At 46.0% G+C, this 26,378-nt stretch overlaps 1 protein-coding gene across 1 annotated transcript; it reads right to left on the reverse strand.

The window, feature by feature from the left end:
* Positions 1–167: 167 nt before the first annotated feature.
* Positions 168–4,451, reverse strand: SRP14 (signal recognition particle 14). The gene is made up of 5 exons (XM_075927080.1): positions 4,320–4,451; positions 3,745–3,817; positions 3,083–3,195; positions 1,252–1,284; positions 168–408 (listed from the first exon to the last, which is right to left on the reverse strand). Exons 1-5 carry the CDS (start codon positions 4,383–4,385, stop codon positions 319–321), a joined length of 375 nt encoding a protein of 124 aa, XP_075783195.1. The 5' UTR covers positions 4,386–4,451; the 3' UTR covers positions 168–318.
* Positions 4,452–26,378: the final 21,927 nt, after the last annotated feature.

Here is a 26,378-nt window from a genome sequence, read left to right on the forward strand (position 1 = left end):
TAGGCTTTAATTTACTACCACTTCAGATCTATATTTACTTTGTTACACAATGATGGTCAGTGTAAACAGTTTTGGGGATACAGTGGGTGATCACAAGGGCAAAGAACATTGCAACTGAGAGCGAAGAGGTTTCATTGTAATCCAGTGAGTATTCCTGCCCAACAATCTACAGAAGCCACCTTTTATTTTCATTTTAATTAAGTGAAAGTATTGTTCACATATTGGTATTCTACAGCCAAAAGAAAGTGGTGACTCAGGATGAAATGGACTTTGAAGGCTAGAATGCAAGTCTTGCAGTGATAGAAAGATTCTCTTCCATCACTGTGTTGCTTTACTTTTCTTATTTTTGCTTTTCTTGTCTTTCTTCTTCAGGCCATCCATGTTAGCTCTCAACAGGTTGGAATAGGCCTGAAATTATGAAATAAGCACCTTTTTAATATAGACCAAATACTATGAGGCACTGATGTCAAAAATAAGTTTAAAAAAATCTCCATTTTAGATAACCTATATTTCCACATAGTTCCTTTATTCATCAGGAGTGATACAAAAGATGCTCTAGAGCAGGGGTGGGCAATATTTTTTTGCCATGGTTCACTCTGAAAATTTTTGAACTAGCACTGGGCCGCACAGGAAGGGGCAGGGCTGATATTTCTGGATTCCTCACCCCTAGACAATGATTGGTCTGGGGGTGAGGGAGTGCCTTTGCCCCCACCACAAGTTTCCCCAAGGTGCCCATGCCCTGGCATGGGAGGAGACCTCCCTTACTCCTGTCCCTAGGCCAATTAGGGCCTGGGGGAGGGTCCAAAGCCTCTTACTCTCACCACCCCTTCTTCCCCTATCCCCATAAGCAAAACCCAGCCCTTCAAAGCACTACAGTGCCTGGCAGAGCAGGAGGAGGCTTCACAAGGAGTGGAGAAGGTTTCTTGCACTCCCCTGCCCCCAGACCCTAATTGTCGTGGGGGCAGGAGAGCAGCAGGGCCTCTAAAGGCCAGATCCAGCCCACAGAGACCCTTTTGTCCACCCCTGTTCCAGGGAATTTCATGTAATGGAGATACACCTACATACCAGGATATGGAGCTACTCTTCAAGTTATAGGAGAGGCTTTCAACAAACTGAAGTACATAATCAACCTACCCATTTAGAGTTGGAACAATTATTTGTAGCTTTCCATGACTTTTTTAAATTACTGAATACTTCTCCTTACAATACAGAAAAACAAAAAGGGAAGAAGAGAGAACACAGGAAACTTACCATCTGGAATTTATTTACTTCCTTTGAGCTTACCTGTGAAAAACAAGTTAGGGTGTTAAGCATGAAATACTGGAAACATTTAATCCTAGGACTAAAACTTTTAACTGACAGGCAAAAGTGTATTAAGCACCAGGTCCCACCAAGCTGTGCTTCACTTGATCAAACAGCTTCAGGTTATCACATTCAATCTCATGAAGAGACATGTATGGAGACCATGTGTGAAAGGGATCTCAGGAACGTACTCTTGGTAACAGATCTAGTATTTGGAGTACTATTCTCTCAACCACCACCATCACCACCTTAAAAGTCACCAATCCATAAGATAGTATTATGTCCCCAAATCTATCTACACAATCTTCAAAGTAAAGTGTCAAGCCAATTCTTTGTTTGCTTATTCCACTTCTGTTTGTGTATTACTCACAAAATCATCCTGGCTAGTTTTTCAACATAACGTACTCTCTTCAGATTCCTTTTCATGCATGTGAGACATCCAATCAAGTTCTCTCTTGGTAAATTCCATCTCTCACAGGAACAACTGAACTCCATATACAGGCAGTCCCCGGGTTACGTACAAGATAGGGACTGTAGGGTTGTTCTTAAGTTGAATCTGTATGTAAGTCGGATCTGGCGTCCAGATTCAGCCGCTGTTGAAACTGACCGCCAGTTCTGACTTGCATACAGAATCAACTTAAGAACCCCAAGCGTCCCCAAGTCAGCTGCTGCTGAAACTGATCAGCAGCTGATTCCAGGAAGCCCGGGGCAGAGCAACTCTGCCTCAGGCTTCCTGTAGTCAGCGCTGGTCAGTCTCAGCAGAAGCTGACTTGGGGATGCCTGGGGCAGAGCAGCTGGGGTGCTGCTGGGTTGCACCAGTAGCGCCCAGAGCGGCGCTGCGGGATCAACCGGCAGCATCCCAGCTGCTCTGCCACAGGCGTCCGGAGAAAAGCCTAGTCTGCTCGGGGGGGCGTACTAGCTGCGCCCCCCCCCCTCCACCCCAGCAGACCAGGAAGACTCGGGCGTCGGACCGAGATGCACCGCGGTCCCGCCGCCTGGGTCCTCCGCGGCTTTGCTCCCCGTCTCCCTGGTCTGCTGGAGACCAGCAGACCAGGGAGATGGGGAGCGCCACTGAGGACGCCGGCAGCGGAGCAGCCCAGGCGCGCCTGGGGTACCCCGCTGCCCGAGCCCCCCCCTCGGCTTTGCAAAGCACGGGGAAGCCGGCGGCGGGGCAGTCCAGGCGCGCCTGGGGTGCCTCGCTGCCCGAGCCCCCCCCCCCGCGGCTTTGCAAAGCGCGGGGAAGCCGGCGGCGGCGGGGCAGTCCAGGCGCGCCTGGGGTGCCTCGCTGCCCGAGCCCCGCCCCCCCCCCCCCCCCGCGGCTTTGCAAAGCGCGGGGAAGCCGCCGGCGGCGGGGCAGTCCAGGCGCGCCTGGGGTGCCTCGCTGCCCGAGCCCCCCCCCCCCCCCCCCCCGCGGCTTTGCTCTGCGTCTTCCTGGTCTGCAGACCAGGGAGACGCAGAGCAAAGCCCCAGAGTACCCAGGCGGCAGGACCGCGAAGTCCCGCAGTCCGTGTACTCTGGGGCAGCCCCGTTCGTAATTGCGGATCCGACATAAGTCGGATCCGTGTAAGTCGGGGACTGCCTGTATCTCTAGCATTGAAATACCCATATTATCTTCATATACCCAAACTGTGACTGTTCTCATTCCTGACACAGATGATTTATCCACCACATTAACTCATAAAATTGTCTGGAATTTTAAGTCAGCCTTCAGCCTAAATGATGCAATTATTTCAGGAACAAATGAGTCTGCAAGCTCTCTCTGACCAGATTTGCTACTTACCACTGTACTAATCTTCTTCTTTCCATCCGTTGCTCTCAGAAGACATTTATTGTCCGCTGGCTCAAAACCTTCCACGTGGCCCTTACGTGGAATGGGTTTTGTTCGACCATCATCTGTGTTAAAAACCAAAAGCATGTCTTAATCTGTTTATCCAGTTATTAAAAGATACATTTTTCTAAAATCTCAGTGCATCAAAAAGAGGGCAATCACCACCTTACCAAACTGTGTTTAACTACCTTTTAAAGCAGTTTGAATTCGAAGATACCATATCAAATATTTTTCTGCACAAGTTATACCCTGAAATTATGCAGCATATGAAATGCATTCAGAAACAGCTATTCTGTTGAGCTATTTTGCTGACCCTGTTCAACTCCTCTCTAGCATTTAAAAATCTGAGAATAAAATTTCCAAAATACCTATTTTTAAAGTTATGAGAGCTGTTCAACATTTACCTGCAATGTTTAAATTTCAAACACTGCATCACTAAAGCTCTGAAGTGAAACTAACTTGACTTTTCTCTCTCTATTTGCAGTATTCAAAAAACATAAGTAGGAACAAGTGGATTTTTTTAACTCATTAAATTATAACAATTTAGGAACAGGAGAACTTTAATATAAACTGACAGTATTGCTTTAATCCAATATAGAGGCAGAGATACTTACATTTTTTCAGTGTTATGTAAACACTCCCTGAGGTTCTGCATTTTTGAAAAAGCCTTGTTAGTTCTGTCAAGAACTACAAATGAAAGAAGAGACCCATCTTTGGTTAAGAGCTACAGAGCAGGAGGAGCAAAAGACAGGACAATTTTATGTTTGGCAATATTTGCTACCATTCTCAATGTAATTAATGGCAGATGTTTCACTAAAGTAGCATTTTTACAACCCAATGCTTCTCAACAACCTAGACAAATAATCTGCCTAGGTTACACCAGTGTAAGCCCTTGTGTTACATGTTTCTGAAGTCAACGAAGAACACTGGCTGCTGTTCGGCTGGATTTTGAGTGTCCGCACAAATCAACCAGGCCAGCGATTTACTGGCCAAGGACAGGCAGACACTCAGGCCGACCCCATTAGTCCCTGCTGCGCGCAATGCCAGGGGAAAGCAGCCACGTAAGTGGGGGAGAGGGCGCCCCGAGCAGCTCTTCTTCGCCTGCCGCCCCGGGGCTCGGAGCCGGGCACCTTCCCCGCCCCGGGCGGGGCTTCCAGGAGGCCCCCGAGCGCCCGCGGGCAGCGCTCACCTGCTCGCTCTCCAGCAGCACCATCCTGCCCCCGGAAGCGGAAGGGCCGCTGCGAGCGCGCCTCATAGAGCGCGGGGCGGGGCCGCGAAGCTCCGCCCCGCTCACTGCCTGGGTGGAGCGAGGGGCCGGGCCGATCCTGAGCCCAGCGCCCCCTGGCGGGATCCCGCCCAGGCTGTGCGAGGAGCCGCAGCGCCCCCGCCCTGCGGAGCGGGCTGGGCTGCTTGGTCGGCCCCGGCCCCTTTTATCTGCAGCCTTTTCCCCGGGCCCACCAGCATCCGTCGGGTGCCTCCCGCCTGGAGGATCCTAGTCAGGCCCTGGCCGCTGCGCCAGCGACTGCTGGTCCTGGGCCATTGCCCGATGCTCTGGAGGCTGGTGCGGGAAACGCTGTGTAGGCAGTTCCGGCATTTCCTACTGAAAGCGAGTCCCAGAAAGTGAGCGCGAGTTACAGCCTGAAACATAAAGGATTGTCTCTTTCCCACATTTTGTAATAGACTTTACTAAAGCAAGTGGAGATTGTCAGCATCCACATACACATCCAGGGAATTCAGCCTCCCAACCTTTCTTTGGTGTTGGGAACCATTATTCCCATTTGACAAACCGGGAAGCTGAGGCACAGAGGAGATCTGGCATTCGGGCTGCACCACTCAGCAAATCTGTGGTGAGCTGGAAATTGAACATAGAACTTCTTATCCTCAATCGACAACCCATGGCTTGAGCTGGGGGACAAGGGTGGGTGTGAATGGAAGTCTCTTCTGGGCACAGAGAACATGTTCAGAATGATTGTGCACGTGAAGTGCAACTAATGAAGTGCTCAAACCTGCTGAAAGAAAAGCTCAGAAAAGTCTGAACTGCCCCACTTCATTTCCATGAGATGTATGTTCAGAGGCCCAATAATGATTTTAATGGCAACATTGTAGTCTATTTTCTTGCTGATGAAAACATGTAAGAAAGGAAAAGAATGATGTTACAGAAGTCTGCATCATGTATTGTGAGTGAGTGCTCATTCAAATTATGCGCAAGTTACTCCCGTCTTATTTTTCTTCCAGTGAAGGGACCTAAGCCAAGCTCAAGGAGCCTCATGGCTAGATTTTTGCACTGATAAGCAGTTCAGTGTGAGGAGCCCAGTAGTTCATGTGTGCTCATACAGCATCCTGGAATCTTGCCAATAATAATAATAATGGTGGCATCTCATTCTGGCTTCTCAAGTGAGTGGAACTTGATTTATTAAGGAACTTGGAGAATGCCATTACTTTTGGCATTTCCAATTTGGAATTCTGTCTCTGTGCTTTACTCACAATGCAGTTGTTCCTAACTCTGCTCTCCACTGCCACACTGCATCTCCCTTTCCAGTTTAAACTCTCCAGATAAATGTTTCACCAAGAGCTTCCTGAATGGACAAAAACATAAGACATTCATATTTAAAAAGTCAAGGAGTTAATAATATGGATCAACATTTGTTTGTGAAGGAGGCAAGTTTTCAAGCTACCTTGTCTCTTGCTTTGTCTATACTACCAAGTTTTGTCACCAAAAATGCCTTTTGGTGACAGTGTTCAGACTGCAATGTGACTTTTGCCAGGAAAAACATCCAGTTTTGGTGACAAAAACTTCCACCTTTATGAGAGACTTTTTTATTTTCCCCTCTCTTTATTGTCAACAAAGAGCCAACGTAGACACTGCTGTTCGTTTTATTGACAGAACTGGGTTCCACTAGTATCCCACAATGCCTGCCCTGATGGCTGTGGTTATGTTTTGATCGCTGCTACCCTGCAGACACACATTGCACCCATTTCCAAGCTCTGGGAAGTATCTGACAGCTAAGTGTGCTGCTCCGTTTAAGGTACAGGCCATCCTCACTATAAGTCCAAAATACATTACAAAAAACTTATAGCGTAACAACTTAAAGCGGGGAATTTTTTCCCATGGCTGACTTCCATTTAAGCAAACTGGGGGGGAGTGTTTCGCATGACTTACAGCAGGGAATGGGAGGACTTATGACACAGCACTTCCTACAAACATCAATGACTTTAGTGTAGAATGGATGTATACCAGGGTGACTTATAATGGGGATGCCCTGTACAGCAAATCACTGGAATGCTCCTGTTCTGACCTGCACTAAGAACACCAGGACAGGCAGATGGCTGCTGCAGGGAGAGGAGGACAGATGATGTGCTGCTTTGACAGTCAGCCTGGGAGCTCATATAGCTATTTGTGATGCTCCTCCCAGTGGCTGACAATGCTGTGAGAGAACTTGGAGCGAACCACAAGATGCACAGGGTTTAGCTCTGCCTTCCCACAACACTGCTCTGTGGGATACATACCCACAGTGCACTGTTCACACTTAATAAGGATACACCCAGATCTGCTGAGAAAGCAAGTGTGAACACCCTCTGACAATTTTTGTTGACTTTTAGGTGTCAATACAAGTTTGTCAACAAAACTTTGTAGTTTAGACATACCCTCTCTAATATCTTGAGACCAACATAGCTGTAACAACAAACAAGCATTAATATGTTTATTACAGTCTTCTTGGAAAATACTATATTGTTACTTATAACAAATATTCATAAAGTGCGTCCCCAAGGGAATAACCAAAAGTAGTATAGAGATGGTGGATCATGAACCAACTCTTATTCCCTTTCAGTTAAATTGGAGTAGATTTTCCAAGTTGCTTATGGCCTGAGAAATGTCCCATATGCTAATTGCTGCTAAAGAACATAAAGTCCTGCAGGATAGGACACTTTCTCTGAAGAGCTATGGACAAGTTTTGTGGCTATGTCTGAGAATGTCTGTTAATGGTTTCAGGGAATGGCAAATGTAACTTCAGACTATGAAAAGGATGAGACTCTTGGCCTTGTACAATAAATGGCTAAGTGAAAACAAAGTGTATTAGGGTGGAGAGAAAGGGCACTTTCCATCCATAATACTTGTAGTTCTTGACTAAGGTCAAAATTCCAAAGAGTGGAAATTTCCTGTCAGTCCTACTCTGGTTCAGTTGTAATGATAGGGCTCTTCACAAGAAGTGAAATTTGATCTAGTGCTTCTTCACATTTTTAACAAAGCTGGGAAACTGACAACTTTGTCTTTTGCTCTTCACTGACCTGACAGAATGGATACCAAAGAAATAATTTTTCACCAATGCATGAACAAAGAAAAGAACCACGCAAAATATCTTAGTTCAGGAGATGAATAAACCTCTGTGTGTACAGTTGCACACTCAAAGGTAAGTTTCTTCTAAGCACATAATTTTAATGGTACTTTAAAATGATCTAAGCAGTTCTTAAGAGGGAAAAAAATTACACAACAGTTCCTTCAGAATTAAGGGTCAATACAAGTTGGAGAATTGATTTGCTTCAGCACCTATTCTCAGTTGCAGTCTGTTTACACATTGCATAAGAGGCAGTAGAGGGTGCTATGACTGCACAAACAAATGAAAATCAACAGTATGGGCCTGAAGTACAAGTAAAGAAATATATGAGAGAGATCACAGCAGCGACCAAAGCTTAGACAAGGCATATCACTTCATACAGATCACTCATTTACACTGTTGTCAGAGCAGGTTTCAAGGTAATTCAATCATTCTTTCACAGATTTCTGATGCTAAAGGGTCTCAGTCAGTTTTCTCCCCTTATATTTACCAGAGTAGGGAAAATATTCTACAAGTGCTTGTTCACATCAATTCCAATCAGGTGTGTGTGCGCTGCATGCACAATCATCAGAAAGCTTTTCCCTTAAAAGCACCAGTCAGATAGGGAATGAGCCCCCTGGAATGGCACCTTTATGGCACTCAATATATGATCCTGCTGACCTAACCCCCTCTGGGTATGTCTACACTACAACGTTAATTCGAACTAACTTTTAGTTAGTTAATTAGTTAATTCGAACTAAGCTAATTTGAACTAACGGATCCAGACTAAAAAACTAGTTCGAATTAATGTTTTGCTAATTCGAATTGGAATGCCTACATTAAGTGGACCCTGAACCGGGCTTAAGGATGGCTGGAAGCAGTGCCGGCAGGGCATAAAAGGAGGACTTAGAGCGTGGAGATGCTGTCTCAGGCTAGCCGAGGGCTGTGCTTAAAGGGTCCCGACCCCCACCCCGGACAGACAGTTCTCAGGGGTGCCCTGCTTGCAAAGCAGTCCTGGCTTGGAGTGCCCGGACTACCCTCACTGGGCACATCACAGCACTCGGCCATCATCCCGGCTGCAGTTGTCGCAGGCTGCCATCTGGGGAGAGGGGGCAATTGGGGGACTGCAGGAGAGCTTCCACCCCCAGAAGCCCGCAGAGCCAGCCCAGTCCTCCCCATCGGGGGCTCGTGCCCCATTCCTCCCTCACCTCCTTCCACTTACCCTTCCCTAGCCCCTCTTCTTGATGTACAAAATAAAGATAACGTGTCTTCCAAAATGGAATCTGTCTTTATTGAACAAAAGTGGGGGAGACTGGGAAAAGGAGGTGGGAGAGGGGAAGAGAGAGGCTGGGAGAAGGGAGGGCAACTAAAATGATCAGGGGTTGGGAACAGGTCCCATATGAAGAGAGGCTAAAGAGACTGGGACTTTTCCGCTTAGAAAAGAGGAGACGGAGGGGGGACAGGATAGAGGTCTCTAAAAGCAGGAGTTGGGTGGAGAGGGTGCATACAGAAAAGTTCTTCATTAGTTCCCATAAAGAAGGACTAGAGGACACCAAAGGAAAGGAATGGGTAGCAGGCTTCAAACTAATAACAGAAAGTTCTTCTTCACAAAGCAAAGAGTCAACCTGTGGAACTCTTTGCTGCAGGAGGCTGTGAAGGCTAGAACTAGAACAGAGTTTAAAGGGAAGTGAGATAAAGTGATGGAGGTTGGGTCCATGGAGTGCTATTAGCCAGGGGGTAGGAGTGGTGTCCCTGCCCAAAGTTTGTGGAAGGCTGGAGAGGGATGGCACGAGACAAATTGCTTGGTTACTGTCTTCGGTCCATCCCCTCCTGGGTCCCTAGGGTTGGCCGCTGTTGGCAGACAGGCTACTGGGCTAGATGGACCTTTGGTCTGACCCAGGACGGCCATTGTAAGCTCAGGGCTCAGAGTCGGGGGTCTCAGTGGACCCCCTTGATTCTCTTGCACACCTGCTCCTGGGTGGCTAGGCTGGCAGCTCTCCTGCCCTAGACGGCCACTTTTCTGTGCCTAGTGCAGAGATCGTGGACGAGGTCCACGATGTCTGCACTAGCCCAGGCGGGTGCCCGCCTCTTGCGGTCCCGGGCAAGCTCCCAAGAGCCGCCAGCCTGGTCCTGGGAAGAGGGGGAGGTCTGGGAGGCATCGGGTGGGTGGCTCATCCGTGCCAGGTGCAGGGTCTGCTGGCTGGGTGCTGGCAGGCTTGCACCTGGCACGGGCACCGTAGCCAGCCCGTGCCCCTTTAAGAGGTCCGGGGCCGGGAGGGGGGCAATAGAGTTTCCCTGGTGTTGGCCAGAGTGGCCTCCAGGGAAAGCTGGGGAGGGCTAGCCTCCCACTAGTTCAAATTAAGGGGCTACACAGCCCTTAATTCGAACTAGTAAGTTCGAACTAGGCTTAATCCTCGTAAAATGAGGTTTTCCTAGTTCGAACTAAGCGCTCCGCTAGTTCGAATTAAGTTCGAACTAGCAGAGCGCTAGTGTAGCACCTATCAAAGTTAATTCGAACTAACGTCCATTAGTTCAAATTAACTTTGTAGTGTAGACATACCTTCAGTTTCTTCTTACCACTTGTGATGGTAATTAGAACTGCATTCACTTGCCTCACAAGTTCTTCCCTTTTCTTTCTTCTTTTGTGGTTGTAGTATACATTTCAATTAGTAACTATTTTAATTTTTGTGTGTCAATAGTGTTTGTATGCTAAGGTTAGGGAGTGGGGTCTTACCCTCTCCCTTTCCTCTCCTCAGCTCTGGGGCATGCCTCAAGGCCAAGAATTTAAATCTTGTGGCACCTGCAGTAAGCCCATGCCAACGAGTTACACCTTACCCTCAACAGATGCCTGAAGTAAGCACCAGACAGGTGCAAAATCTGCAGGTCTTTTTGCCTCTGGTCAAAGAAAGAAGGGGATTTCTGTGTCAGCTTCTGATGGTGTCCGCTCTCAGTCCTTACTTCCACGTTGGAGTGCTGGGATCAACAAGTGATCCCCAACCTGAGTGTCCAGATCAAGCACAAAAGCACAGAGGAAAGACACAAAAGACCATCAGCACTAGTTGGTGCCACAGAAGCCTCAAGAAGATTGATAGGGGACACATACCCACAGTGCACTCCACACTGAAGGCAATCCACAAAAGAGCATTTGGCACCTAAGGAGCAGAAATTGGTGCCACTGACTTACAGTTCCCTAGAGGGAACTGTTGAGTCTGGCACCAAGTAACTCCTCCAACAGAAGTTACCTTCCAACTTGGAAACTTTTGAAACCACCAGAGATTTAATGCAGATGGTGACCCCTTAGTTTATAGTGGTCAGAGATAACACTCCAGTCCCGCTACATCCAGCGCCATCTAGAAGCAAGCCGGTGATGATGCAGCTATCTACTTCACCAGTAAGGCTCTCTTCTCCTTGGCATCACTCACACTCAGCATCACGAAGGCACCAACACCCAGTCCTGGACTCCGGACGCAGCTCCCCAGCTCCAGCTAGACAACAGTGTGGCTGTGTCTACACTGGGCCACTTATTCCGGAAAATCAGCCGCTTTTTCGGAATAAGCTGCGAGCTGTCTACACTGGCCCTTGAATTTCCGGAAAAGCAACGATGCTCTACTGTACAAAATCAGCCACTATTCCGGAAAAACTATTCTGCTCCCGCTTGGGCATAAGTCCTTATTCCAGAACACTGTTCCGGAAAAGGGCCAGTGTATACAGCCCAGTAGTCTTTTCCGGAAAAAAGCCCCAATCGCGAAAATGGTGATCGGGGCTCTTTTCCAGAAAAGCGCGTCTACATTGGCCACAGACACTTTTCCGGAAAAAGGGCTTTTCCAGAAAAGCAGCCTGCCAATGTAGACGCTCCTTTTCCGGAAAAACTGAAAACGGAATAGTATTCCGTTTTAAGCATTTCCGGAAATTCATGCCAGTGTAGACACAGCCTGTATGTCTCCAGCATCAGCACAGCAGCATCAGTCCTCAGCACAATACAGGTTGATGCCACCGTGGTCATCTCTGTCCAGATCAAGGTCATCTGATTTGGATCCAGATTCCTTCCATCCCATAGTAGTGGGCACAGATCACATAGGCACAGAAGTGAGACATCTGTGGCATCACCTCCACATTAGCAACTGCAGCTTCAATGGCCCTTTTGGACTTGTCACGAGGTTCAGGGCTCATTTTCCAGGGGCTCCCAATTGGTGGTCTCCAAAACCTGAGCACTTCAGCCCATTAAAGGTCAGCTGGTCCCTTGGGGATCAGAAACAGCACCACCTCAGGAGCAGTCAGACCAGATCATTGCTGAAACATCCACAGTAACAGCCCAGACAGTTGACCCTGCCACCACAACCACCAGTCCAGAGGCCCCAGGCATCAAAAAGGAGGACACTGGAGAGCTTGAGAGTCAAGAGGACCCTGTACTACCTTTAGCTTCCTCATCATTCCCCCACAAGGCGATCACAGAGACCTCAGCCTTGGGACTTCCTATGATAGATCACCAACCATATCAGGACCTCCAGCCTAGAATCGCCTGCAACTTGGGCATACAGGTGGAAGAGGCTATCAAACCAGAGGATCCCACGTGAATAGACTAATACCAGAGGGTACCTCTAGGCTGTGTCTAGACTGGCAAGTTTTTCCGCAAAATCATCTGCTTTTGCGGAAAAACTTGCCAGCTGTCTACACTGGCCGCTTGAATTTCCGGAAAAGCACTGACGATCTCATGTAAGATTGTCAGTGCTTTTCCGGAAATACTATACTGCTCCCGTTCGAGCAAAAGTCCTTTTCCGAAAGGCTTTTGCGCAAAAGGGCCAGTGTAGACAGCACAGTACTGTTTTCCGCAAAAAAGCCCCAATCGCGAAAATGGTGATCGGGGCTTTTTTGCCGAAAAGCGCGTCTAGATTGGCCACGGACGCTTTTCCACAAAAACTGCTTTTGCGGAAAAGCATCCTGCCAATCTAGACGTGCTTTTCCGAAAATGCTTTTAACGGAAAACTTTTCCATTAAAAGCATTTTCGGAAAATCATGCCAGTGTAGATGTAGCCCTAGGGTTCCTCTGCTCCTGATAAAAACTATACAGAGCAAGGTCAAAATGTTATGACAGACTTCTATACATGTAGTGGCACTTAGACCACTTACATCCAGAGATAAGAACAAGTGAGCTCTCCAGCCTAAGCTGCAAGCCAGCTCCAGCTGTAGAGGCTCCTATATTCAGCTTAAGAGGTTTCAGGTTCATATCTGCCTAGTGACAGTTACACATCCACACAGGTCTCAGCCCCAGCTATTGGGGCACATCCCACAAGGGCACAAGCATTGTCAGCTGTGTTCCTGGCCCATATCTCCATAAAGGAGAGCTGCAAAACAGCAATTTTTTCTTCAATGCATACATTCACCTCCCACTATACTATCACCCAACACACCAGAGATGATGCCTTGACTATGACCCTACCTCCAAGGTAGAGTTTCAGAGTTACCTGATTGTAATTGATGTGAACAAGCACTCAGAGGAGCAAACATGTTTACTCACCATCTCATACCCGTTGTTCTTCACATCCATTCCAATCAGAGTAGCTCTCTCAGAGTAGCTGGCAGTAATGAGCTGGAGGAGAAAAAGGTTAGTGTTGATGCAACATCCACAGAGTTGGTAGGGTCATATACTGAGTGCCATGAAGCTCCACAGCCAACCCAACAGGTGCTGCTAAGGGAAAAACTTTCTGATGACCGTGCACCTCATTTCACGAGGCATAAGGGATTGGTCAGCAAAGGCTTCCCCAGCTGACCGATCCGCATCTAGACTACCGTGCTGTGCTTGATCAGCTAATCGTCAGCACAGCGCAGCGCAGCGGCCATGTATATTTTAATGAAGCGGGGATTATTTAAATCCCCGCTTCTTTGCCTAAACCGGGTAAACTAGTTTACATGGTTCCGTCGACGGAGCCATGTAGTCTAGACATACCCATAAAGTGCAGGTTTTCTAACAGAACATCAACATCATCATTAGTAATAGTATTAGTACTGACCAAAATCCCATTGTGTTATCACCATCATCATGATGGCAAATTCGAAATGGATGCAGCCTCCTAGAATATTGAGTGCCACCCAGAGAGATCTCTAGCTAGGTCACAAAGGCAATCTGGCTGGATGTTCAGTCTACATCTGACACTGGCAATCTTATCACGCTACCAAAGCTTTTTTTAACTATGTGATCACTGGCTGCATAGCAGCATGCCTCAGTAAACACATTTCATATTTTATTGATCTTCCATCCTAAACACTTGTCCATGTGAAGAAAGCCACTAAAACTGAACCAGTGCTGATGGAGATGGTGAGCTCGTATCCTCATTGCTGATCTTGTCCTACCATTTAACATGGAGCAGCTGATGAAGAAGCCAAGAATCACAAATGTCAATCTAGTGCTCTTCAGCTTTCCTCAACACCCCAGTTTCACTGAGGTACAGTGAAGTTGGGATAACTGTGGTTCTAAGGAGATACTGCTTTGTAGCAAGCTTAATACCATAATATTTTTACAGAGGCCACAGAAGGGCCTGAAACAACAGCAGCTTCTGCTCAACAACCAGCTACTTCTTTTGAGCATCCTCCAGGATTCTGATTGCTGCCCAGGTATTTGCCACCTGCTGAGTATCCCATCCAGCCATGTTACTACTATATTGGTGGTATTTTGGAATTAGACTTAATTTTATCTGAATTAATAACCAGACCAAATCATGCTGCCTCTTGTCCAACCAGGCTGGCTATCAGCTACACTCCCATGGAAATAGAAAATCATACCATGTGTTTGCCATTGACACAGAAAAGCTCAATAATGGAACAGAAAGTTTGTTTGTCAATGCTATTGTTTCTCATGATGCTAAACACTGTACAACTGTATAACAAAGAGATGGCCCCTGCCTTAAAGAGCTTATAATCTAAGTAAAAGACAAGACAACATGAAAAGCTGCAGTCACAGCATCTCACATGCCTAATCATTGTAAGAGACATTTATAGAGTCATGAGAGAGGAGAGCTTAAATCAGGAATTTGAAGGGGGACACTGTAATTACTTGATGGAATTTTATGGGGAGCTTGTTCCAGGCATAAGGGATAACATAGGGAAAGACACAAGAATGCTCTCAGATTTGTAGTGTAGATCTATGGAAAACTGTCCAATAATTGCATTTTGCATGTACTGCTGAAACAGAAGAACAGAAATGGGGGGGCGGGAGGGGGGGGGAGGGAAGGAACACAGCAAATGCAATATGCACCCTTTTGGAAACTTCTGTGATTATGGACACTGAAGCTCATTTTCATACGTACCTGGTAACAGAAATTAAGAATGGTCTTTTGGCCAAAGCACAGCAGTGGGGTTTAGATCTGAACTCTGTCCCCAAGCTCTGGACAAGTCACTTATTTCCCCAGTATCTCAGTTCCCCTACTTATAAAATTGAGATAATTCCCTTCTTTACAAGGTTGTCCAAAAGGGATTTTTTTCCTACAGTTCTCTCATGCTCCCACTAGGAGCCACTGCTGTAGCTGCCTGTGTTTGCCCTTCTTTCTGCTTCTTTGCTTTCTCAAGTCTAATGTCTCAAGCAGGGGTAGATGCACCACTAGGGGTATGCAAAGTTCTTCCAGGGAGTACATCAAGTCAGCTGGATATTTGCCGAGTTTTACAACAGACTACATAAAAAAATTAGCGAAGTCAGTACAATGCAAAAATGTCATACAACTGCTGTTTTATACTGCTTCATATATTGTACACTGAATATAAGTACAATATTTATATGCCAATTGATTTATTTTATATGGTAAAATGAGAAAGTAAGCAATTTTTCAGGAATAGTGTACTGTGTATTAGTTTTTAAGTGAAGTGAAACTTGGAGGTACACAACATAAATCAGACTCCCAGACTACTTGTACTGTAACCGTTTCAGGAACATTGAGAACCACTGCACGAGGTGTTTTAGTGGAACATTAGAGTGTTACCAGGCCCCAAAGAAAGCAATTTTTCTGAGGGGAGTTTGGGAGAGAGGAAGGAGAAGCACAGGGAAAACAACCAAAGGATATGGGGAGAAAGGAAGAAACAATGAGATTTCTGGAGATAAGGAAAGTAAATATATCCCTAGATGGAGAAGAAAGGAAAACACTCCAGATGGGAGGGATGAGAGAGAGAAATCACAGAGAGAAATGTTGCAGCTTCCAGAAGTAGGGAACATCAAAGATTACAGTGGGAGAGAGGAATGGAAGAACATTGCAGTGACTGAATGGGAGACAGCCTATACAATGGTGGCAAGAAAGGCTGTCTCCCATCTGCCCCTACTCTGCTGCTGCCTCACATCTCCAAGACAACAGGTAAGAGCTGTGACTATAGCAAGCGGAATCAGTGGATACTCACATGTGACTGGAGTACTGCCCTTTTATAATCCTGATCCATGTCATGTGACTGGGGTGAGGCAATGAAGTCTCTACTTAACACTCCTGATTGCTACCCTTTATACATAGTGTCAGAAAAAAACCTACAATTTTGGCAAAAATGGAGCACTGGAAGCCACCTGAATCATTCAGTCTGGAAGGAAAACTGTCAGAGAACTGGAATAGGTGATTGCAGTGCTATCAAATTTTCCTGGAAGCTAGCAATATTGAATAGGACCAAAAGGGTTAAATCAGCTACACTGCTACATGCAATAGGCTCAGAGGCCGGAAGCAATGTGTAAGAACCACTAGAACTAAAATAAAGTTGTGATCACCTTTGGTCAGACATTGGCAAAGATCTATTTGCATGACATGGAAAATATTACCAGATTAGTGGACTTAGTCTTTTTTTCCCCCAACTGAGCTATTGCATACTATCATTTGGCAACAATGTAATAATACAGTGTAAATTACAGTTTTCTCACCATGGTAGTCTACATGAGTTAATAATAGATAATGGCCCACAATTCACAAGTGGTTCATTTTGGCAATTCTCTTTGATCTATTATTCAGGCACATCACCTCAAAACCTAAGTACACACTGTCCAACAGGCTAGCAGAAAAGTGAGTACAGATGCAAAGAATGCGATAACAACTACAAAACCCCAACATGTTCAAGAGGTCTATAATTAGCATTGTTAGAATATTGCAACACACCTCACAGTTTTATGAAGATCACTTCGCAGTTGTATGAAGTTCAGAGACAAATGGGTGAAGGAAAAACTTTTTAGTGTCAACATCTAACAGATGCCCTTTAAACAAAAGAAAATTAACCCTAACATAGCTACTGAAGAGATATATGTCAGAAAATTAGTAGAAAATAAATACTATAGCAAGAATGTCAGTTAGTGTATTTACAAGTGGGGGGTCAGGCCTGGCCTTTGGGCAAGGTGAGTGAAGCGGTCGCCTTGGGCCCCGTGGCTCTGTGCATTCAGGGCCTCACGCTGCCCAGCTCCCAGCCCTCCTCATCCAGCGGGGAGCTGTGTGACCGTGCAGCTCAGCGTGCTGCCTTGGACCCCGCACACTCTTTGGCCGGGCCTGGTAGGGGAGGCTCTTAAATTTCAATTGACTGGCAGGTTGCTAAGGTATTAGGTGTGTACGAAGGTCATATACCCATCCCTGACCACTTGTGTGGGTCACTCCTACAGAAAGAACAAAAAACATCTAAAGAAAAATAGGGAAGACTTTGGTTCTCTTTTCTTAAGGACATCCAGAGTACAAGGGATTTGGGCTAGTGGGGCTTGTGCTAGCACTCTACAGATAGTGACTTGTGGCTCTGGCTGGCTTCAGAGCCTAAGGCAGTGGCAGGCCACATGCAGCCCACTTGGGCTCCACCTGTGGCCCAGTAGTCTCCCTGTCTGTCCTCCTCTCCCATGTGCCTCTCACACACTGGCGCACTGGAGCCCTTCACTACCTACTCCTTTCCCTCCTGAGCACTGCAAATCTGTCCCCAGGATAGAGCGCAAATCACTCATGCAGCCCATTCCCTATTCTTTGTTGCTCTTGCTGGCCTAAGCTGCAGCCCAGGGCTACTCAACAGGCTGTTGTTGGTGGCCTGCGGTGCGGTTTGGGTTTACATGGAGCTTAACACATGCCCGCGGGTGGGATCCTTTGAACATGGCCTCCACTGGGAACACGCTCTACAACAGCAAGGCATCGCCCAGCAAGGGTGAGCATTGAAAGATGCAAGCAGATGGGCTGGCTGGACCAGACGGGTACAAGGTGTCAGAGTTTCTAGCCTCCAGGGAGGAGGTGCTGGCAGCACTGGGGAATTATGAGAAGTGCTTTGTATTCATACCCATCATTGTGAAAGAAGCTATTTGCATATATTTGGTTCAAGCTTCTCTTTTCCAGTGATAGCGCACCTAAGAAGACCGTGTCCATTCAAGTAGAGTGAAGCCTTTATTCCTCAAATCATTAGAGACTGAAACATGGGAACTCCTCAGGGGAGGTAGAACCAAAAATAAATAAATATAACAAACATTTGCTTAAAACTGAGAGAAAAAAAAAAAGGTTTTCTTAAAGAGAGGAGATAGAAAAGAGAGTTCTTCAATAAAAATGGTGGGGAAATTACTCTGATGATTTTGCAGCTGGCATATACAACCCGAAGTGAAGGGGAGTGATGGAGGTTGTGTACTGGCTGCTATGTTGTTTAATATACACTTCTCATTCCTGTTTCAACATGTGTTCTGTGATGTTCGAAGGAGCGTCTGTCTTAAACTAAGCTCCTACATGTCTAGTGCTAATATTGCAAGATTCAGAGTAGTACAATAGTGAAGATCATCATAAAGGACCTGTTGTTTGTAGATGATGTAGCCATTGTGGCTCACAGTGTTAATGCCCTATAACATCTTATTATCAAGTTATCTGATTCATGCAAAATCTTTGGGCTAACAGTAAGCTTGGAGAAGACTGTTATCATGCACCAAGTATCTTCAGAGCCAGTTCCAGATATCAACTTCGATGGTATTCATCTGGAAGTTGTTCATCAATTTTGCTATCTTGACTTTACTGTTACCAGCTGTGTAAATCTTGATTCTGAGATCAGCAGTAACATCAGCAAAGCAGCCAGAAACTTTGGTCTTTTTCAAGACTGAGCCTGGAACAATAATAAATTGTCAACTAATGTGAAATCCGTCTTTATGAGACATGTTTTACCTACTCTTTTATATGACTCAGAAACATAGACAACTTATGCCAGATATACCAAAAGACTAAACAGCATTCATATTAGATGGAAGATGGCAAAAAATATAGAAATGTTAAATCATGCTGGTATGTCATTCTTGGGAACATTGATTAGTAAGAAAAGCCTTAGGTGGCTCGGACATGTCAAACAAATGCTGGATTACAGGATCCTAAAGAATGTGCCGTACTCTGAAGACCACAAAGGGTCTAGAGGCAGACCACTGTGCAGATTTTGGATGACTTAATCTCCTTTGGAATCTCTATGGTTGATTGGGAAAGGAGTTCATTCTGGTTGGCAGAGCCAGCTTGGAGCTGGAAAGTGGCATTGCAAGGTGGACTGGATCAAGCTTTCTGATGACCGGTATCAGAAGAGGAAATAATCTACATCAGTGTGTGGAGAGAACTGTCTCTCACACATCAGACTTAGTAGCTATCAATTCCTAGGAACGTAAACCATGCTCTAGGAATAGGCAATGCTCTCATTACTATTATGCAATCTGATTACACCATTTTCATCCTACTCTTTTCTTATCAATTTACCTTATTCTGGCTATCATTATTTCTTGTTCCCAGCTCTTCAGAGAGAGGAGTAGCTTTCACTGGCCTGTCTTTATTAATACCGTATTTTCCGGCGTATAAGGCGACTGGGCGTATAAGATGACACCCTAATTTTCTAGTTAAAACATAGGTTTTCGCCTATACTCGCCATATAAGACTACCCCCCCTTAAGAGGCCAACCGGCAGCGCCCCAGCTGCTTTGCCCCAGGGTCCACAACAAAAGCCTGGTCTGCTGGGGGGGGGGGGCACACTAGCTGCGCCCCCCCCCAGCAGACCAGGGACACGGGGAGCAAAGCCGCAGTGGCAGCGGGGTGCCGCGCCTCTGAGGCTTTGCTCTGGCAAAGCCTCAGAGTCGCGGGACCCCGCCGCTGCTGCGGCTTTGCTCCCGGTGCCCCATGTCTGCTGGGGACCATCTCCAGCAGACCAGGGACACCGGGAGCAAAGCCTCTGAGGACGCCGGCAGCGGGACAGCTGCGGCACGTCTGGGCTGTCCCACTGCCGGCTTCCCCCGAGGCTCTGCAAAGCTGCGGAGGGGCTCGGGCTGCCCCGCTGCCGGAGCCCCTCCATGGCTTTGCTCTGCGTCTTCCTGGTCTGCAGACCAGGGAGACGCGGAGCAGCTTTTCTCGCCCCGGAGTACACGGGCGGCGGGACCGCGAGGTCCCACAGTCCGTGTCCTCCGGGGCGAGAAAAGCCCCGTTCGTACCTGCAAGTCAGGGACTGCCTGTATGTTTATACCCGGCGTATAAGACGACCCCCGATTTTTGGGGGATGTTTTTTAGTATAAAAAGTCGTCTTATACGCCAGAAAATACGGTAAATAGCATGGCTCCTCACTCACAAACTTCCATTGTATCTTCGATTGGTCTTTCAGGCTGTCTTTCAGCTTCAAGATCCATTCCCATTACTTCATTCACATTAAGAGTTGGAGCCCCTTCCTCACTCTTATAACTGCAAGCCAGTTGGCCATGATGGTGATGGATGTCAGGAGCTTTTCCAAATCAGGGTCTCCATGCTGTCTGATCTTAAAGTCAGGATATGCATAAATATATGTGAGGCTCCAGACATGAGGCACTGTGTCTCTCTCCCTCTCATATATACATGCACACACAATTCCTCTCTTTTTGCCTCTCAGTAGCTTCACTTTTAACTTTCTTGAGAGATTTCCAGATTCTAGGAGTGTAAAACCTAGTTACTACTATAGTAATAATCATCAGTAATAGTCACTGCTATTGGACAGCCTGTCATCCATCCAAAATACTTCATTCACATTAAAGGCTAAACTCTCCCTTCAGTTATACTCTTGACACCTATCTGAAGTCAATGGGGCTGCAGGTATGTAGCAGAAAGCAACTAATTAACTTGTACAGTTAAAATGACACGTTCTATAAACTATAAGCTCTTTCTGATAAAGAATGTTAGTTGCTTTAAACAGTTCACTGGATGTGAGCCTCCATCAGGCCCTGTTAGAAATCAATCAATAGCATAACTTCTGTGGATTTCGGTTGTGCTGGGTCAAGCCCAGATAGCATTATAAACCTTAAGAATGTGAGATAAATCATAAATACTTACCAAGCCATATCTGTTTGATAGAAAGGGGATATATATTGATCACAGCATATTGGCTATACACAATAATTTAGAGACAAAATGGAGAATACCATAGAAAACTGAAATTGCAGTGAGAAGCTGAGGTCAGAAGAAAGTCATTACATATGTAGAAACATGATCAGTTAATAATAGTTAATAATCTCCTTCATGTTATATCTCACTCAGAAGCTGGAACACTGGCTGCATAGGGCTCCATAACACCATGTGGACACTTTGCTACCTGAAGAGAAAGAGAGTTACCTAATAACTTACCAAAACATTTGCTGTACCAATGTTTCCTAACCCAGTACCAATCTGGCTTGACTTATGAGATATAAGAAGATCACAGCACAAGTCGGAATGACCATAAGACAACAATTTCCCAATAGCCTGAGTAAGAACATATAATCAATGTCGGATACAAGATCGGTGCAGAGCATCAGTGAGGTAATGTAGTATTCAAAAGTAGTGAAGTGATAGTGCTTATGTTGAACATTATTTCTTTCATTTTAAAATATCCTAAGTTCAGAAATGCAGTTTTGAAAAAGTTTCCATCAGAGATTTCCAGTGTTTTGCACTCCCTTTGAAGAGTTGTGCATTTTCCTACAAAATCAGACTTCACTTGTATTTCTCCCTCATCCCCTAACGTCCCTCCAAAAATGCACCTTCTAAGAACAGGGTGGCTGTGGTGAGGCCACTTTCAGCTACCAACAGCTGGCCTGTGTTCGCTAGTGTCAGAGGTTGGAGGAAGCAGTTTCCTGTTTTGATGCTATTCAATGCCGTATAACAATAGGGGGAAAGAAAGCTGCATGAAGACTGCAGAATCTAAGCATGGGGAAATTGTTTTCAACATTACAACTCTGCACTTCTCCCTGTTTTGCCCCTACCCTCGCCTCCATCTTCTGCTCCTAAGCTCCTAGGTAAGAGGCAATGGTGGAGAGAAGCAACAGTCAGGGCTTGGATAACAGGTACTTACAGATGTCTCTGTCATAAATGGCCTACAGGCCTAACATCAAGATTGAAATACTAGACAGTCTAAAATTACTAGTTCATATCTCAGTCCTTCTTTCTTATAAGTGAGACAGACTGATCTCACGCAGCAAGTTTCAATCATGCTTTCTGTGACAGGTGTGAAAATGCTTTGCCATGTCTGCTAAATGGCTAAATTGTTTTCAAGGGGACCAATAGCTGATAGCCATTTTCAGCAATAGTGAGCTTACTAGAGTAGAAAGGACTGTAGTGTAGGAAGTTCTTAGCCCTCTCCCTTCAGTACAAAATTATCATCACCTTTCTTAGTGCAGAGTCCTTATCCCCTCAGATCTGCCTATGTTCACAGAATGTCTTTATCCCTTCGGCCTCTGTTTCTCTTTCCCCATAATGGACACTTGTATAGCATCTTTCACCTCAGTCCAGGCAGGTAATCCTCAGAGACTCTCCATCTCAGCATCCCACTCACTTACTGGCACTCTTTCTCAGAGAGCAAACTCTGGGGCTAAGGATTTGGGGTACAAGTGGGTAAAGAACAAGTTAATTAAAGTAAACAATATAGCTTGTACCAGAGCCATTCAACAACAGGAAACAGGTGTTTCTAGAAACCCAGAGAGTAATTTGAGTTTGTCACCTTCCCTCCCACTTCATTTCTGTACCCATCCCCGTCTCCCCTCCACCCCCCACCTGGCACTCCTAAACACGCACTGTCTTGAAACATGCAGTGAGCAGGAGCATACAAGGGCCCCAAGCAGATTAGAAGTTGAGACTCTTCAGCACCTGCACTGCAGAAATCTCAAGTGAGTCACCTCCATCTGCAGCAGCAGGTAACCCAGCCATTATCAATCAAGTTTGCAGAGCCTAAAGCACAACACTGTCAAAAACCACTACTGGAACAAAACTGAGCTTGTAAATGTAATTCCTATTACATTTACAAAGGCCTATGACCTTAAAGAACCCCAGAATCATCATAAATAGGTGCTGCAGTTTTTAGCTACATTTCAGAAAAATTTTGCTTTAAAGGCACAGCCATCAAGGTTTTGAGATAAGGTTACAATACAGTGGGACAGGAATCTTCATGAGGGTGCAGTGAGGGAAAATGTGTTTATGATGCCAGCTGGCATTGTTTTGAACTGGACAGGGTTACAATGCTACTGGAAAAGAATCCCTGGGATGGAGTGAATGTAAAGAATAAAACTATCTTAGATCTTGAAGCGTCATTAAATCTACCATGCTTAAATACAAGGTAGCCATGTTAGTCTGTATCTACAAAAACAGAGGAGTCCTGTGACACCTAATAGAGGAACAGATTTATTTGTGCCAAAGCTTTCTAAAAACCATTTCATCAGCTTAGAAAGGCCTAAACAGGGGCAGGAAGGGATAGTTCAGTGGTTTGAGCATTGGCCTGCTAAAACCCAGGGTTGTGAGTTCAATCCTTGTGGAGGCCCTTTGGGGCAAAAATTCATCAGGAATGATACTTGGTCCTGCTGTGAAGGCAGGGGACTAGACTTGATGACCTTTCAAGGTCCCTTCCAGTTCTAGGAGATAGGCAATCTCTGTTAGTTTATAGCATAATAAGCACTGAACAACACTGAAAAAACCTGTCTGCTTGGTGATAAGCCTTAAGAGATCAGGCATAGTCTAGTGCATCTTCTATGATCCTAGTTTAGGACTGGACATTATATTCAGATACCTCTGAGTAAAAGTCTCTGCTTTGTTCTGTAAGAAACAGCTCAAATGGTTTTTCCATATTTAACAAACTTGTCAGAAAGAAACACTTCATACAAGTGCAGGCAACTACCATTTTATCATCACAGAGTGCCTGATTATCAGGATTATAATGTTATCTTTTGGCAGTGAAGTCCTGGCAGCAAACAGTCACTTAAATCTGAAGGAGATTAGCTGTTCTGTGCTAGACCTTTGCCTAAGTGACAAATCAGTCTCATGGCACAATCTTCAGCTGAAAGCACTGTGGTAAGGAACTGACATCTTCCTAAAGGTCAAGGGGCTTTCCATTCATCTTGGAGCTGAATGTATCATTTAATTCCTTCCAAAGACCAAATGATTGTATATAAGTATAATGTAAGTCAGCTGAGTACGTTGATAGCGGTCAGGGCCTACCTTTGGTTCAAACACCAACACCTGGCAAAGCCAGATTTTGGAGATGCTGGATGTATAGAGTTCCTGCTGCTGGTAGTGCTGGGGCCCAAGACAGGTCTCCTGGAATTCCTGCAAATTGTGGATGCCCCATATAGGCCTCCACAGAAGCTTTGTTTCCATTATAGGGGTAGATAGGGAACAGCAGTATAACAGGCCTTTCCAAAATTCTTTCTGCTGTGGAGATTAAGCCCATGACTGACCTTGCTGGAATCAAGGGAGGGCTGGTGGTCCCAAGGCAGAGATAACTCTCACACATGAGGTTTACCAGTTTTTTTATTTCTTGGCACACAAATTCTACACATCCTGTCATAATTCTGCATTGCAACAGAATAGAGTAACATGAAGTCACACAGTGTGCTCTCAGAGTAGATTTGGGGACTTCCAAAATGGCCAGCAAAGTGTGGAATTGACCCATAAAAATCCAAGCTGCTTCATGAAAAGTGACGAGGAGTCCTGTGGCACCTTATAGACTAACTGAAGTGTAGGAGCATAAGCTTTCATGGGCAAAGACCCACTTCGTCAGATGCATGCATCTAACGAAGTGGGTCTTTGCCCATGAAAGCTTATGCTCCTACACTTCAGTTAGTCTATAAGGTGCCACAGGACTCCTCGTCGCTTTTGCAGATTCAGACTAACACGGCTACCCCTTTGATACTTGACTTCATGAAAAGTGTTGCCTTTGCTCTCTACACAGCATTAAGAATCTGAAAGAACCACATGGATATAGCCAGGTTCTAAATAACCATGTATACTAGCTATATATAAACAGCCAATGTCTACTAATTGTATATACTTCACTGTTAAACGATGGTGACTTGTGCAACAGAAGACAGAGAAGTCCATTAGAGAGCACCCAAACTATTTAAAGGGATATTACCAAATTCCTATACACTACACAGGTAGGAAGCCACAAGCTAAAATTTCAAGGAAGAAAGTGCCATCAGATAAGATTGACTTGCTTCAGACCTCTCAACAGTCCTAGGTGGTGGTATTATCCTGCTTTGATCCACAAAACCCACTGTCTCTTTTGAAGCAGCTCATGCCATGAAGGGCTGGCTGGGCTTGAATCCTTGCCCCAGCTTACTGGTTCACAGCATCACTCACTCAAATTTGGCCCAGCCAACCTTGTTAGAGAAGCCAGGCCAAACCTGAGTGGCACAGCAACCCTTTTGTGCAAAGGGATAGGTTGCAATGTCTGGAGTGGGAAGCCAAGCCCAGGCAGTCCTGCCGGACATGAGATGCAGGAGCAGCTGCTATAGAGTGATTGGAGGGTGGACTCACTTGGGAACCCTCAGCTATCCTAAGACTGCAGTGCCCAACCCCTCAACTCCCTCATTTCATTAGCAATGAGTCAAGCTGAACGTAGGTTAAACTGAGCATGTGGCGCTTTATTAAACTTTGTGCACTATTCAGTCCATATGGCTGCATTGCTTCCAACGTATTTCCTCACATTCCCCGATATCCCTGCCATAACAGTCTTTCCAGGGAACATGTACTCTCTGACTCCAGTTCCACGGATCATTATACACCTTCTCTACTTTACAAGCATTTGAATATAAACATTAAAAGCAAATAATTAAAACACCCAAACTGCCACCCTGCATCTCTATAGCCAGCATTTGCTAACACATAGCTGAGTTGGAGTCCTGTCTTTACCACACCTTCAGCTGGCTATATAATCTTGGAGACAGTTTGGTCTTCTCAATAGGCAGCTATCACCAACAGTGGTCTATTGCGGTCTCCCAGTACCAAGGTGATCAGATCTTGCTGCTGCAGTCCCTCTTCTAGTTCAGTGTATCCTGAATTCCCTAGACTTGCCCATACCAGGTTGAGGTGAAGAAGAATCTGGGTAGAGTAGGGAGAATCTGGCCCTCCTATTCCACATGTCCCCATCCAGGGGCCTGAAAGTGTAAGCATTTGGGCTGGCCTACATTTGGCACATCTCCTGCTCACTTTCCCCCAGCCCTACCATACCCAGTGTCTCAGTTTTGGGATATAGCTGCTGTTTGGTCCTTTGCATCAAACCCCATGTTTTGGGATTGACACAGGTGACCTTCTGGTACCCCTACATGTTGTTTTTTGCTACCTTTTGGTGATGGCTAAAAGGAGGGAGGACCCTACACCTACTCCTACTATAGGAGCTCCACCACATCCTTGAGGGGGAAACCCTCTTCCCCCTCCATCGCGGTGGACTCCAGGCTGGAGCAGCCCGTACCACAGTGCCTGGAGCCTATCCCTGAGGTAGAGGAGACGGAGGGGCAGGTCCAGTCCCCGACAGAGGAGGAAGAAGACCAGGACAGCGGGACCATCACCATGTCCCTGGAGCCAGTCCCTGCCAGCCTGGACATCTTCCAGGCCTCCTTGGAGAAGGGCACGGTCTCAGGGAATGTGTGTGCAGGGAGCCCCTACGGCCTCTCCCTTTTCTGTGTAGGGCTTCATCAGCCAGGACATGAGTGAGTATGCCAGCACCAGGTGCCCCAGAGAGGGTGGACTGAAGACAATG

This window comes from Pelodiscus sinensis, chromosome 4 (genome assembly GCF_049634645.1).
Source record: "Pelodiscus sinensis isolate JC-2024 chromosome 4, ASM4963464v1, whole genome shotgun sequence".
NCBI classification, from domain to species: Eukaryota; Metazoa; Chordata; order Testudines; family Trionychidae; genus Pelodiscus; species Pelodiscus sinensis.

Coding starts and splice junctions, on each gene's coding strand:
- SRP14 (XM_075927080.1), bottom strand. CDS start 4,385: ATGAGGCGCGCTCGCAGCGGCCCTTCCGCTTCCGGGGGCAGGATGGTG. Junction 3,196..3,744: donor TTACATAACACTGAAAAAAT/GTAAGTATCTCT, acceptor TTTTTAACACAG/ATGATGGTCGAACAAAACCC. Junction 1,285..3,082: donor AGAAGAAGATTAGTACAGTG/GTAAGTAGCAAA, acceptor TGTTTTTCACAG/GTAAGCTCAAAGGAAGTAAA.